At 40.1% G+C, this 16222-nt stretch overlaps 1 protein-coding gene and 1 long non-coding RNA gene across 2 annotated transcripts in view; one reads left to right on the top strand and one right to left on the bottom strand.

Annotated features, from left to right (window-relative positions):
- The first annotated feature begins 1406 nt into the window (after window positions 1-1406).
- Window positions 1407-2103, top strand: LOC113468578. The gene is made up of 2 exons (XR_003392280.1): window positions 1407-1538; window positions 1953-2103. It is a non-coding gene; the product is annotated as an uncharacterized LOC113468578 (long non-coding RNA).
- Window positions 2104-3303: 1200 nt separating this feature from the next.
- Window positions 3304-16222, bottom strand: part of LOC113468577 (cadherin-99C-like) — an 84726-nt gene continuing 71807 nt past the window's right edge. The window contains exons 3-4 of the mRNA XM_026825589.1: window positions 10857-10922; window positions 3304-3533 (exon numbers count right to left, since the gene is read on the bottom strand). Coding sequence (XP_026681390.1) covers window positions 3304-3533; window positions 10857-10922 — 296 coding nt within the window. The remainder of the gene's footprint in view (window positions 3534-10856; window positions 10923-16222) is intronic.

The following is a 16222-nucleotide window of genomic DNA, read 5'->3' as shown; positions in this document are numbered from 1 at the left end:
CAACAGTTTACAGTCATCCTCCTCTATCTCTCATCATAACTTAAACTACAGTACCTACCTACCTACTAATATAAAACAAACAACAAAGGAATCTGATATTGTCAAATCTCGAGATTTTGTACTCTACCTAATAGACTTGAAAGTTTATGCAAATGAGGATCAGGTCTTTCTGAAATATGAATCACAGTCAAAGAACTTCCCACACAATGTTGTCCGGATATAATCGGATTATTGGAATCTTGATCATTAATAGGCTGGTTATGTTTGGGAACGCTGTACAGAGGAAGTGAGACGCATGACAGTATGGTGTATGAGTTAAATAAGACGGTGATAAAACTCGAAGATGCAGGTGATCGTTTCAAAAAACAAGTGCATAACTTGAAAGTTACATCGGTATAGTTACTAAAGATCCAAAGTATAGATCAGTGATATGCTGGATTTATACTATCCTTAGTCCGCTAGTAAAAAGATCTTGCTTCTGTGGTAAGGACAAAGCTTAACGCACATACAATACCAGTCGTTTGTTATCTTATGATTCTACAGTCATATTTTTTAAATGGTTCAACTAATGATTTCCATGTGCGTAATTGTTATCGGTTTGCTCATAGAAAGGTGAACTGGCCTTCTGACTTGAGTAACGGGACCATTGAGTAGCAGAGCAATTTCTTATGGGTTATGGATATGAAGATTACTTGACCACAACACATGCCTCAGTAGTGTAGTGTCAAGACGCTTGCCTGGTAATCAGGAAGGCATGGGTTCAATACCTGCCGAGGAGTGGAAGTTTGCCCTGAATATTATTTGGGAATTTACCACAATAATAGTACGTACTGTAATAGGTGTCTTCCAGGGTGAAGGGAATCTTTAGCCCTATTTGAGCAATAAAAGTGGCTCTTCAATCCTTTTCGAGCAGCATAAATGGGTATTATTGCTGGGCTTCATGCGATATATTGAGAGTACATCTTTGGGCTTCGGGGAAGATCCAAAGTATAGATCAGTGATATGCTGGATTTATTATGCACTTTGTACATGTCAGATCTCTGAGTAGCAGAGCAATTTCTTATGGATTATGGATATGAAGATTACTTGACCACTACACACATGCCTCAGTAGTGTAGTGTAGTTTGGGAATTTACCACAATAATAGTACGTACTGTAATAGGTGTCTTCCAGGGTGAAGGGACTCTTTAGCCCTATTTGAGCAATAAAAGTGGCTCTTTAACCTTTTCGAACAGCGTGAATGGGTATTATTGTTGGGCTTCTTGCGATATATTGTGAGTACATCTTCGGGCTTCGGGGGATCTCACTAAACCTACATTATTTGTAAATAATTAGCTTGACCTAGGAAGAGTAACAACCATAGAATTTTACTTTTATGTTTCAGTGAAAAAGAGAAGATGAGAAATACTGTTAAGAGGTATCCGCAGTCAATCCGGAAGTGGTACCAGACTAAAGACAACACACTAAGCTCGGTACTGTAAACTTGTGAAGACAAGGCCTAAGGGGACTATTTAGTATTAGCCGGCAGTATAAATAAGGTGAGTTATAGGAAGTGGGTACCTGCTGATGAAGTCTTGTAAGCCTCAAAAACCCCTACAGTGTTAATGAACATAATTATGTACCTTTCCCTTTGAAATGGGCAGTTTTTCAATTTAAAAAGCTATAAAAGCGCATAACTGTCTCATGTCTATGAGAAATGTACACCGTTAACTCGAGAAAACAACCTTAAAGTCGAGAAAAAAGTTCGCAAAGTTAGATCATTATGTACGTGTTTTGTTTTATTTCTTCATTTCAAGTGATTGGAACCAGTTAGTTGAAAGTTAAGCGCGGGGGAACGATCCACTGATCTTGGAAAGGCTGCTTGGTCTCGAGAAAACAACCTTAAAGTCGAGAAAAAAGTTCGCAAAGTTAGATCATTATGTACGTGTTTTGTTTTATTTCTTCATTTCAAGTGCTTGGAACCAGTTAGTTGAAAGTTAAGCGCGGGGGAACGATCCACTGATCTTGGAAAGGCTGCGGCCCCAACACATCACCCTGTGGGCTTCCATGTCAGCCTCATTAGGAAGTTGTTGCCACGAGTAAACAACAATAGTTGAAAGCCAACTAGACACCCATTAGATCTAGTTACACTTGTTTAGGATACGGTTTAAAATCCGCCCCGGGCGGAAATCGAACCCGCGGCCTAGCGCTTACAAGGCAGACGCACTACCAACTAAGCTAACTAGGCTGGCTGATAAGTTCACTTATTTGGGGAGAGCAAAAAATGTTGATTCAATCATTTGATAACAATGAGGCCGTATTTTGTAAACGCCAAGTTCGAATGCGAGTGGAAAGAACTGACTTTTCTCTTGTCTGAAATGAAAAACACTGTGGTCAACTTTATTTACACCTACGTACCGCTGCACCGCGGACCGGATTAAACGTTTGAAGCGGTTGAATAGATTGTACGTTTCTTTCTTTCTTTCTTCCAGTCACTAATGCTGGCTCTTAAGTTCGTGCCAAGCATAGTCTCAAGGCATTTGATTGGTCAATTTTGACTTGAGACTGATCTAAGAACGATCATTCTTGTTCATAAATACGAGTGTAAGTAGTGTGGTCAAGACGCTCGCCTGGTAAACAGGAGGGCGTGGGTTCAATCCCAACCGAGGTATGGAATTTTATCCTCAATATAGGAAGGTTGAGAATTTGACCACACCAATATTAGCAGTACTTGATTGAAGACGACGAGGTGAATCTATGTTGTCGAGGTAATGTACGGTTTCAGTCGACGTCGTTACTAATCATGATGCTGAGAACCACCAACGTATGAAACCTCTCTAATCTCTCTTACCTGAGAGTACATAATTCAATCACTCGCCAGATAATTGGAATCAAAAATAGAACGTACTCGTGTGCCTAGCTCAAGCTCAAGCTTATTATTTATCTACGTTTGTCTTAGATCCTTACGAGCTATGATAGTTGTCTATGAAAAGTATAGGTACCTTGTACTTACACAAGTAGGTACCTACTTGCTGCAAATGTTACCAGGTACTTAATATCTAACCCTTATTACCAACTGAATCCTTGGGCCCATTCCACGAGGAACTTTACACCAGACTCGAGTGACTAGAGGCACAGAAAAACGAGATCACCGGTATGTCTTATCGGTTTTAATCTTTTATTGCGCATGTAGTGCACATTGGGGACTTGCAGTACTTCGTGAAATGGGACCCCTGAAGGTGTGTCCAAACATAGTCGACCTGCCGTCGATCAACCGCCCATACGTCGATTCACAATAAATTCACATCGATCGACGGCCGTCGACTATGTGTGGACACACCCTAATCGGCCTAATCTCTGCGCCTGCGCACTTACCTGAAAGACTATATGTGAGAGATTATCCGAGTCCCTGTCCAGAGGCGCAAGGAGGCGCAGCTTCTTTCCATTGAGCGCAAACAGGGTGTTGCCTTTGGGGAAGACTAGGTCGAGAACTATGTCCGTATCTGGATCTCCAAATATTGGAAGCTCAGGCGGTGAAGTCTCTTGATCCAATTCTGAAAAACAAACAAAGGAATTATGTCAGTAATGAATGTGAAGACAGTGAACGATTTGATCAAACAATTTAGCTCTCGCCTCGTCTCTTGCATAGAGGTGGTAATAACCAAGTCAAAATTTCGTGATAGGAATGGAAGATAAATAATTCAGAGTAGAAGGAAGTACTGAATTCTATGGTTACCAAAATCGCAGACTAAATCTTCAGTTCTGTTCACATGCATTTGGTACTCGTATCTACTCAAGATACAAGATGATGAGGTACCCATATTAAATTTTCATACAAAAAGGTCACCATCTATCAGGATCTCTTTACTTTAGAACTATGTCCGTATCTGGATCTCCAAATATTGGAAGTTCAGGCGGTGAAGTCTCTTGATCCAATTCTGGAAAACAAACAAAGGAATCATGTCAGTAATGAATGTGAAGACAGTGAACGATTTGATCAAACAATTTAGCTCTTGTCTCGTCTCTTGCATAGAGGTGGTAATAGGTGGTAATAACCAAGTCAAAATTTCGTGATAGGAATGGAAGATAAATAATTCAGAGTAGAAGGAAATACTGAATTCTATGGTTACCAAAATCGGAGACAAAATCTTCAGTTCTGTTCACATGCATTAGGTACTCGTATCTACTCAAGTTACAAGATGATGAGGTACCCATATTAAATTTTCCAACAAAAAAGTCACCATCTATCAGGATCTCTTTACTTCTGTCTAGATTTGATGGATCGATGTTTAATTGTCCTCAGTCTAGAACTCTAGAAGATTAACACTTTCATGATCAGAAGAAATAGAGTATATGTACCGCGGGATCTAAAGCTGCGTCCACGCATAGTCGACGGCCGTCGATCGACAAGGTCAATCCATGTTGTCGAGGCAGTGTGGACGGTTTTAGTCGACATCGAATACATATGTGTGGACACACCTTCTCATACAAAAAGCCCAATCCGAGGCTTAGGTGTAGGGACAAACAGCCCTAGAAGATTGGTTAAGCTTCTACGAATGTGTGGACACAGCTTAGACAACGTTTAGATATCTACGTTAGAGCATTAGGGAGATAAAGAGATATAAAAGGTTAAATGTGGAAGGCAAAAAGTAGTCATGATAATGGTATAGGTACCTAATGATAGTCATTAGAGAGGGATAAACGTAGGTACATTTCTACTTTGAGGTCAAGGTGGAAAAGAGACAAAGACTGAGATGGTGAGAAATGATATACCATCTGTTTTTATCAGTCTCAGTTACGACCAGATAGCCAATCTAAAGGAGAGAGAGAGAGCAAATGTCACTTAAGGTCTTATTTTGGTGGAGATGACAAGTTTTCCACTTCTACTATTACCAAACACCAAAAAAAATTTGAGACTGAGTGGATTGAGGTCAAGGTGGAAAAGAGACAAAGACTGAGATGGTGAGAAATGATACCATCTGTTTTTATCAGTCTCAGTTACGACCAGATAGCCAATCTAAGGTAGAGAGGGATAAACGTAGGTACATTTCTACTTTGAGGTCAAGGTGGAAAAGAGACAAAGACTGAGATGGTGAGAAATGATACCATCTATTTTTATCAGTCTCAGTTACGACCAGATAGCTAATCTAAGGGAGAAGAGAGGGAGGGAGAGAGATAGCAAATGTCACTCAAGGTCTTATTTTGGTGGAGATGACAAATTTTCTTCTAGGTGGAGATGCCAAGTTTTCCACTTCTACTATTATCAAACATCAAAGAATTTTTGAGACTGAGTGGGTCCCGCAACACAGCCAGTCACGGAATCAATCATTTGCATGATACAAATTTTTTGACCCCGCCGAGATTCGAACCCAGGTCTCCCGCTTGAAAGGCGAGCGCAGTGACCACTACACCATGGGAGGTACCTAAGTATGTTCTATTTCTATTCTATTCTTACCTCAGATACAGTGGTTTCATACGGGGTGTTGAGAAATCGCGGCGCATTATCATTGACATCGGATACCCTTACAATGACCGGGATGGTGCGCTTCCTGTTCGACACTTTGACGGTGCACGTGAGCTGTGAACAGAGATGGGCAAGTAAAGTTAGTTCGGAAAAGCTCAGCTTAAGAACAATAAACACTTGTGTGGAAAGCGGACAAAAATTTGACGTTCACAGGTTTAGGACGGGATGAAGGTATGTTTCAATAGTCGACCATGCTTCAGTAGTCAACCTTCTTACATACTCCTAGGTACACCTAGACCGGGATGGTGCGCTTCCTGTTCGACACTTTGACGGTGCACGTGAGCTGTGAACAGAGATGGGCAAGTAAAGTTAGTTCGGAAAAGTTCAGCTTAAGGACAATAAACACTTGTGTGGAAAGCGGACAAAAATTTGACGTTCACAGGATTAGGACGGGATGTATGTTTCAATAGTCGACCATGCTTCAGTAGTCAACCTTCTTACATACTCCTAGGTACACCTATAGTTCATCCAGATCAATGTGACAGTCATCAACCCTTAAATGAAGGAACCAATCAGATTGCAGGAAATCCTTACATTGTTCTCATTGAGTTCTGTAATCAAAAATCAATGGGAATCGTCTGGCCATTGTTCATGCAAATGAACAAAGAACTTGCTCCTAATAAAACAAACAACAAAGGAATCTGATATTGTCAAATCTCGAGATTTTGTACTCTACCTAATAGACTTGAAAGTTTATGCAAATGAGGAACAGGTCTTTCTGAAATATCACAGCCAAAGAACTTCCCACACAATGTTGTCCGGATATAATCGGATTATTGGAATCTTGATCATTAATAGGCTGGTTTGTTGTTTGGGAACGTTGTACAGAGGAAGTGAGACGCATAACAGTATGGTGTATGAGTTAAATAAAGACGGTGATAAAACTCTCGAAGATGCAGGTGATCGTTTCGAAAAACAAGTGCATAACTCGAAAGTACATAGTTACATCGGTATAGTTACTAAAGATCCAAAGTATAGATCAGTGATATGCTGGATTTATTATGCACTTTGTACATGTCAGATCTCTGAGTAGCAGAGCAATTTCTTATGGGTTATGGATATGAAGATTACTTGACCACTACACATGCCTCAGTAGTGTAGTGTCAAGACGCTTGCCTGGTAATCAGGAAGGCATGGGTTAAATCCCTGCCGATCAGTGGAAGTTTGCCCTCAATATTATTTGGGAATTTACCACAATAATAGTACGTACTGTAGTAGGAGTCTTCCAGGGTGGAGGGACTCTTTAGCCCTATTTGAGCAATAAAAATGGCTCTTTAATCCTTTTCGAACAGCGTGAATGGGTATTATTGTTGGGCTTCATGCGATATATTGAGAGTACATCTTTGGGCTTCGGGGACAGCTCTGTCCACAAGGTCTGCGCGATAATGTGTCTCCACAGAATATCCTGCGAGCTAATTAAGTAAGATCCTCTGCAGAGGAAACAGGTTGCAGGTTGCACTCACTGGTTTGGATTCTGGACGTCAGAAATTGATAGATGACACCTCGATCACAATGACACCGCGTTTCAGATCAGAAAGCCAAGTCGTGTTCTGGTATCGTTATATATCCGAACACGGAATGAAGATCAACATCGAGAAGGGAATTTAAGAGAGCCGGTTTAGTGCTCCGCTCGGCAAAGTCGAAAAAAAATGACCAATTTGACCGCTTCTTACCCGAGCGATATTAAAGTGTGTGTGCTCACAAAACTTCGTCGACCGGGGGGCCGTCAATCGACAAGGTAAATCTATGGTTGTCGAGAGGCAGTGTGTGGTTTATACGCCGCCAGAACCAAACGTAGCGCTTGTTCACGTTAGTCCGTTAGTCTTACATTAGGTCCTCGAGAAACTGGGGATTCTTGAAAATTTCTGTGATGATGATGTTGCCGGCCGTAGTTAGCGTGGAAGGTACGCGCTAGGTCGGTGCGGTTCGATTCCCACCCGAGGCGGGATTTTATCAACAGATGAGGTTCATTCTCGGAACGGTCTTTATGGCTTTCTCCCATCCTGTCCTCCTGATCGTCTTCGCTTTCGGGACGGTAAGACCTTAGCAGGTTCCCTTTATTAAACTTCTTGCGAAAAAACACATTGGTAATGGACAGATAACCCACCGTCAAACATATTCTTAGCCCCCTCATGTGAGTTATGGTCGATTATGGCGTGTTTTATGGCCCAAAACAGGTATGTTATGGCTTAGGCCAGCACTTTACACACTTCACAGTTCTTAATTCCAAGTGGCTAAAGTGGCCATACCGTTCATAATAAAAACCATTACTCATGCTGAGAGACCCAAACCTTCACCTTTGCCAAAGTTGTGAATTAAGATATATGGAACTCCAAAAACCGTGAGAAATTCAAACGAGAAAATAAATTAAAGTGTTTTTTTTTTCAATTCTTAATTTTTGTTACGATTTCTTTCAATTTCGTATTTTGAGGCGTTTTGTTGGATCGAAGACTAAATCCAGTTGCAGGATCCTCCATCCACATTGATAAAAGTCCTTAATCCAGATCGCCGTTGTTCGATTTTTGACCCCGGGTATTCAATAAGGAACAACATGAATAGAAAGAAAGAGAGAGATTCGAGTTAGAAACAACACGAGTGAATGGAGGAAAACGAGAGAATGAGAGAGAGAGAGAGAGAGAGAGAGAGAGAGAGAGAGAGAGAGAGAGAGAAAACGACTTAGAAAGAGTCTTACAAAAATGTAAGAAGAAAGAGAGCAACGAAGACAATATGATTTATGGGTTTGGTGCATATTGTGTCCGAATCTGTAAGTTCAAAAACTTGGAAGGAATTTGGTGTAGAGTTAGTCTAGAAATCTAGACCATTAAATGTACTATGTATGTACATAGGTACCTACAGACCGTCTGACTAGATCTGTTATAATGGGTATTAAGTTACCTATATTTACCAGGAACAAAACTTATTATCTATTTCCAAGTCTTTCGTAAGAAACACTGAAAATCTGAAAAATTACCTCTGAACTTCAAAAATCAAGCTCATCGGGAATACTTAAATATTTCAAAGTTATAAAACATAGCACTATGGCCATAATAGCTCAAGCTAGCAACAAAAAGTTATTAAGATAGCTACAAATCTCTACTTACTGACCAGGGCCAGAATCTCGTTTGTAACGACATTAACAGCCTGTGCGCACGAATTTTTCTTCGTCCGAACTTTTCTTCGTTGGCAATGTGATCACACTAATTCATTTTTATACGCCGTTTAAAAAATCGTTTGGTGCCGTGTGAACGGGCTCCAACACTCCATGTACCACAGACGACCTGAATACAAACATATACCCCAGCAGCCATCAAAGTTGCAATCACTGAAGGAGTAAAATCTGACATTCATATGAGAAATCTTGTCCACGGATAAGTAAGGGTCGTATTTAGGCCTCCTCAGGCTTCTATTTTGTTCCTTTATTGTGGGCTGGACACCGAAATTTGGAGCATCCCCACCCCCGGTGAGTCACTGTTAGCCTCCTTGTCCCTTCCCAGGCCCGCCCCTCGATGAAATCCAGGATACGGTCCTGATATCGACATAACTTTAGCATGAATCGGTATTATTTAAATCGATTTATCTCGGTATCTAGAAGTCGTAGAAGAAAAAGAAAAATTCCGTTGGTCCTCATTTTTCCTGCTATCCTGCTCTATGACTTTGAAACATCACACAAGTAAGCGCAACTGATCTATTTCGAGATGTATTACCCAGTATAACGTCCGCCCAGGTGCTTGATAAAGTGAACTTGTTTCATTTTAAATTGATTTTTTGGTGAACCTATCGAACCTCTGGTGTCCTAATGCGTTCACTGATTGAAAAACACGAGGTCGATAAATTTCTTCCGCTCAAATTACATCGAGAGATCAGAAAATCTTTGGCGGATCCCAAAGAGGCGGAGGAGATCAAGATAGGATTAGATGTCGATGAGATATCGATAAGATGTTGAGCAGATAAATTAGAAATTGATTAATCTCGCTAAAGAGGTTCGAACTTTGGAACATGATTTCATCTTGCATACTTACTTACCTATGCACCATGCACCTATACCTACGTATGAACCTATATTTATAAATATGTGATATTCTAAACAGATTTTCCACCTAAGTACCTGTGAAACTCCGTCAGCTCCCATGGCGTAGTGGTCAATGCGCTCGCCCGTGTATGTATGGCGTGTATGGCGGCCATACAACTCAAAAGTTCACTCTAATGCCCATAAATATTAATGGCATGTACCCACTGTGATGGGACTTGGTAGACCTGTGCATCATGAGCCCTACAAGGCCCTACACTTGAATTTAGACCACGCTACGCCACTGACTATGTATGTACATAGGTACCTACAGACCGTCTGACTAGATCTGTTATAATGGGTATTAAGTTACCTATATTTACCAGGAACAAAACTTATTATCCATTTCCAAGTCTTTCGTAAGAAACACTGAAAATCTGAAAAATTACCTCTGAACTTCAAAAATCAAGCTCATCGGGGGTACTTAAATATTTCAAAGTTATAAAACATAGAAGCATTATGGCCGATAATAGCTCAAGCTAGCAACAAAAAGTTATTAAGATAGCTTAATACAAATCTCTACATACTGACCAGGGCCAGAATCTCGTTTGAAACAACATTAACAGCCTGTGCGCACGAATTTTTCTTCGTCCGAACTTTTCTTCGTTGGCAATGTGATCACACTAATTATTCATTTTTATACGCCGTTTAAAAAATCGTTTCGTGCCAAGTGAACGGGCTCCAACATTCCATGTACCACAGATGACCTGAATACATATACCCCAGCAGCCATCAAAGTTGCAATCACTGAAGGAGTAAAATCTGATGTTCATGTGAGAAATCTTGTCCACGGATAAGTAAGGGTCGTATTCAGGCCCCCTCAGGCTTCTATTTTGTTCCTTTATTGTGGGCTGGACTCCGAAATTTGGAGCATCCCCACCCCCGGTGAGTCACTGTTAGCCTCCTTGCCCCTTCCCAGATTTGTATCATCCAAATGATTGATTCCGTGACTGGCTGTTGCGGGGCCCACTCAGCCTCATGAGGAAAATGAGTAGCTTTGACATATATAAATACGCATAGCGACCGGTGCCAGCATTGTAGGTACTCAGCCTCGTGAGGAAAATGAGTAGCTATGACATAGAAATAAATGCGCATAGCGACCGGTGCCAGCATGGTAGGTAAACATGTGATTTTAGGATTATTAGATATTGGGAAAATCCTACAATGCTGCAGTGAGCACCAAAGTTGTGACAAAATAACACAAAGAAACTGCATTTACATTTACCTGTGGAACTCCGTTTCTACAGAAGTGTTCCGCAAGGGAGAACAAAAATAAATGACACTTACCAGAGCCTTTACTTTCTTGGATATCCAGGATAATGTTGGATTGCCCGGTTTCCACTTCACAGAGACCTGGAATCAAACAAAAATAATCGGGTAAGTTAGATTACTTAGTGGACAGACAAAAATACAATATACATAGTAGGGTGAGTTAGATTACTTGGTGAAATATTTGAACTATTTGCCACTTCGGATAGATTTGACACTTCGTCTGAAAAACTGCTTGTCCAAGTTTAGTGTGTAACTTCAATCTAATAATAATATGATTGTGAACTGTAATGACTAGTCGGACATAGGTGGTTCGTGGTTGTAACTAGGAATTTAGGTAGCTAGTTATGCTCTTACTCACAGCTAGTTACACAAAAAGAGCTCGCGTCGATTGAGATAAATCCCGCTGAACACTTGGTTCTCACAAAATGTCTGCTAAAACCTGGAAAACGTCAGAACTAATCCACTGGTCTCGAACTATGACCCATGATAACCCCAGTGGTCACTTAACTACCAGAACCAATCAGAATACAATTCATCTAATGTTCGAGATAATAAGTTGACCGGTTCTGAAACAGCTGATTTGTTTAACTTTTTTATTCTTATACATGTTTTTTATCTAACTTTTCCATTAAGTTTTATACCATTCCATACCTAAGTTAGATTATTCAATTTGAATGGAGTCACACAAGGGCCGGTCTCATAAAGCTCACTTCAGTCTCAGATAAATGAAGTCTATTGTGCTAAAGTGTAATGTTACTGCAGGGCCGAAAACAGAAATTGTCAACGGGGGAGGGACAAATGGACTGGGACAGCCAGGAGTCCAGGACTGTTCAGTACATTACATCAGGATCTGAGTGCACGAAATCCTCAGCCAATTTCGGTTGTGCTGGCTAAACTTTGGTGACTTCCAACTTACAAGCCCCTTTTTTCCAAAAGCAAGAACCGAAATAGCTACATACACATTTTTGAAAAAGCACGAAACTTTATTTTGGTCGAAATTATTGAGCCAGTCTGAAATTACTAAGGCCGGGGTCCACAAAGTGACTTTAAACTCGGTTTAAGTTTCACTCTCGGACAATCTGATTGGTGAATTTTTAAAAATTTTAACCAATCAGATTGCTTAATTCGAAATTTAAACTTAAACGGAGTTTAAACTCAGTTTGTGGAACCGGCCCTCTTGAGCCTCTAGATCTCCAGACTCAGGACAGAGCCCCCTTTTTTCATCAGGCCTGCCCAAAGGTATTTCAAAATGTCTCCATACCACAGCCTCAATACAAGCACAGTATGAAACTTTAGATCAAGTATGTTCTCGAGACCTATTTCCGCCTCGAGAGAAGTTCAATAAAAACTTTCGCTAAAGGCCATCGCCTATTAAACTTTTGGCTCGCCGTACTCCGAGTTATAAACACGCAACAAGTTATGGCTTTCTTTTGTGATGAGGTGCAAGAGGTAAGACCAGAGATGTGTAAAGAGTGGCGGCTCGCTGTACTCGGAGCTATAAACACGCAACAAGTTATGGCTTTCTTTTGTGACGAGGTGCAAGAGGTAAGACCAGAGATGTGTAAGGAGTGGGTGATCTATAAGAACTACTCTTGAGTGGACTACTCAGTAAATGAGTCAGATTCTAAAACGGCTCGCTGTACTCGGAGCTATAAACACGCAACAAGTTATGGCTTTCTTTTGTGACGAGGTGCAAGAGGTAAGACCAGAGATGTGTAAAGAGTGGGTGATCTATAAGAACTACTCTTGAGTGGACTACTCAGTAAATGAGTCAGATTCTAAAAACCATGTAACTCACTCTTCAACTCCCTAAGTCCCTATAGATATAGAGAGGTAGAAACTGACTCATTCACTGAGTAGGTCCTAAAACATGTCTCTCCGTCTTCAATGCCCTATAATTGTAGGTTATAGGGAGTAAGAACCTGTCTTATTAACTGAGTCGTCCACAGAAAGATTTTCTCTTTTTCTAACTCACTCACTCACTCACTCACTCACTCACTCACTCACTCACTCACTCACTCACTCACTCACTCACACTCTTTACAAATCCTAGTAATGACGAAGTACAAGAGTTGCAACTCAGGGAAGAGGTATTTTTTTTTTAGGGCTTTAGGTATTTTTTAGGGCTTTGGGGAGTAGGAGAGTAGAAAGGTAGAAAATTAGAGATCATCGTTGGTGAACTTACTGAACTATTGAGTTTTATGGAGAACTTGAGAACATGGAACATATTAGTGAACATGAACATAAACAATGAACAATATTTATATTGGACACATGGACATCCATTGTGTTTTATGCTTCTATGTCTTTCTGCTGTCAGCTTTTTGTCACGCAGTCACGCCATTAGGTGTATCATGTAGTCTGATATACCTAACTAGCTAAGTAACTATGTATATCATAGATAGAAGAAATTTAAAGAGTATCCAGAGGTCATCTGGTTGAAAGCTTTTAAATTTAAAGTTCAAAAGATGTTCAAGCCCGAGTCTATTTTGACAACCAGATCTGAAACAGACTAAAAGTTTAGTAGAAGTAGTAGTAAGACCTATTTAATTAGGTACCCCAAGTTTGGTTTGAACCGTAGGACCTAAACTATACTGTTAAGTGTTAAGTCTGTGCTGGTCCATCATTTTTCCTATCTTTTTTCCTTTTTTTTCCAAAATGTAACGGTGACATTAGTTGAAAAAATTCTTAATCTTTCTCAGAGACTAGGTTATAGGGAGTAAGAACCTGTCTTATTAACTGAGTCGTCCACAGAAAGATTTTCTCTTTTTCTAACTCACTCACTCACTCACTCACACTCTTTACAAATCCTAGTAATGACGAAGTACAAGAGTTGCAACTCAGGGAAGAGGTATTTTTTTAGGGCTTTAGGTATTTTTTAGGGCTTTGGGGAGTAGGAGAGTAGAAAGGTAGAGAATTAGAGATCATCGTTTCTGAACTTAGTGAACTATTGAGTTTTATGGAGAACTTGAGAACATGGAACATATTAGTGAACATGAACATAAACAATGAACAATATTTATATTGGACACATGGACATCCATTGTGTTTTATGCTTCTATGTCTTTCTCTGCTGTCAGCTTTTTGTCACGCAGTCACGCAAATAGGTGTATCATGTAGTCTGATATACCTTACTAGCTAAGTAACTATGTATATCATAGATAGAAGAAATTTAAAGAGTATCCAGAGGTCATCTGGTTGAAAGCTTTAAAATTTAAAGTTCAAAAGATGTTCAAGCCCGAGTCTATTTTGACAACTAGGTCTGAAACAGACTAAAAGTTTAGTAGGAGTAGTATAGTAACACCTATTTAATTAGGTACCCCAAGTTTGGTTTGAACCCTAGAACCTAAACTATACTGTTAAGTCTGTGTTGGTCCATCGTTTTTCTTATCTTTTTTCCTTTTCTTTAATATAACGGTGACATTAGTTGAAAAAATTCTTAATCTTTCTCAGAGACTGTGCAAAAACAGTGTCAGGGATCAACAAACATTTCACCATGAACTTGTAGATCGGAGGGTAACTTAGAGAGGGATATGCTGCAATTGTTGTTCCATGGCATTGAGTACTGATATCGCGGAAAGCTTTCAGTGTTTCATTGTCAGCACGTCAACCACTCGGCAAAGAGGGTAACTCACACCGGCTCCAAACAAACATTTCACCATGAACTTGTAGATCGGAGGGTAACTTAGAGAGGGATATGCTGCAATTGTTGTTCCATGGCATTGAGGATTGACATCGCGGAAAGCTTTCAGTGTTTCATTGTCAGCATGTCAACCACTCCGCAAAGAGGGTAACTAACACCGGCTCCATGACTAGGGCGTAACTGATACGTTCCAGCTCTCTGTTTCATACTATAACAGTTACTGAAAGACAATCTCTCCATCTCGGGATTGTTTTTCAACATACAAACATGGTTATCTAAGACTTGGTAGGTAACTAGGTACATATATGTATAGCAGGGGAGGCTACTAACCTTACCTTTGGGAGCCGCAAATCCCAAAAAGCCGATTCGGGGCGACCCACGTTTTACTTATTTCTGAAATTGATGGTTCACACAATAAACAGGTACACGGTTGTTGTTGTTGTTGTTGTTGTTGTTGTTGTTGTTGTAGCGGCTTTAGCATTCTCCGAATGGCAATAGCAGAATAAAGAAAAGATATCTTTTTGTATCTGCTATACACCGGGGTGATGGTCTCTAGCTCTAATAGCCATGTTAAAGTCCTGAACCGCAGTCAACCATCGTGAGGACTCAAAACAAATTTGAGATGCATTTAGAGATCCACACAAGATCGACTTGCGAGCCACGTTATGGCCACCCCTGGTATATAGGGTAACAATAGAACACTCTTGAACCCTTCTTAACCTCGGCTATGGTAATGAATTAATCAAGAACACCTTGATACCATAGTTAAGTATAGGTTAGCTATTATATTATTGTCACACATTAGCCTCTTACCAGAGATAGCTTTAACCCATAAGAGCCTATCTTTTTTTTTAAGATCTTGCTCCAATTTAACCGCTCCTAACACGGAACCAGTATGGATTAAATTGGTTAAATAATATTGAAAATAGTAGGAAATTTTATTTTCTAACTTATGGCCAAATCCCCGATGCATTCTGATGTGGAGCGACTGAGATATAGGCCAAAAAGAGAGAAGAGTTTGGTCTAGTTTGGTGTAACTTTAATGTAGGTAGGTTGAAATGATAAACATAATTATACTTCTTCACTAGAAGTATATGTTTATCATTTCAACCTACCTAGTCAAGATGGACCTTCACAAAGTTACAGAATCTTCAATCTATCGTTTGACTTTAATGTAAGCCTTGGCTCTCATGGGTTAATCCAGCATAATTTTTGTTAGCTGACACGTATTGGAGAGCTTTTGTAAGGTCGATACAGTAACCACTAGGTAAGAGTATATTTGTGATATCATCTATTAAGTAGGTGTACTTCATTATGGTTACTAGTAGGTATTTGATTTCATTTATCACTGGTATTAATCATTTGCCTCTGCTGTGGCAGCAAGCATTTGAGCATTATTTATGAACATTAAGTTGTTTCCACTCATAGTCGATGCCGTCAATTGGTGGTCGATCGACGTTGATTGGAACGATAAACTGCCTCGACAACATTGATTCACCTCGTCGATCGACGGCGTCGACTATGTGTGGCTTTAGAAGGAACTATAGTGTGTCCAGATCAATGTGACAGCAAAAAAATAGGCATTGTTGCCAAACATGTCACATTTGCAATGGTAGAGAATCTTTAAAAGCGGAAGGTATATTGCACAGTGCACGGATTTCAACAATTAAGTTCAACAACGCTACAACAACAAACAACAACAAAGGAGTACAAACTACACTCAAGTGCAAAAAATTTG

Source organism: Diaphorina citri, unplaced genomic scaffold, assembly GCF_000475195.1.
Source record: "Diaphorina citri unplaced genomic scaffold, Diaci psyllid genome assembly version 1.1 scaffold776, whole genome shotgun sequence".
Classification (NCBI taxonomy): Eukaryota; Metazoa; Arthropoda; class Insecta; order Hemiptera; family Psyllidae; genus Diaphorina; species Diaphorina citri.
The sequence above is the reverse complement of the archived record's forward strand: the minus strand, read 5'-3'. Positions and strand labels throughout refer to the sequence as shown.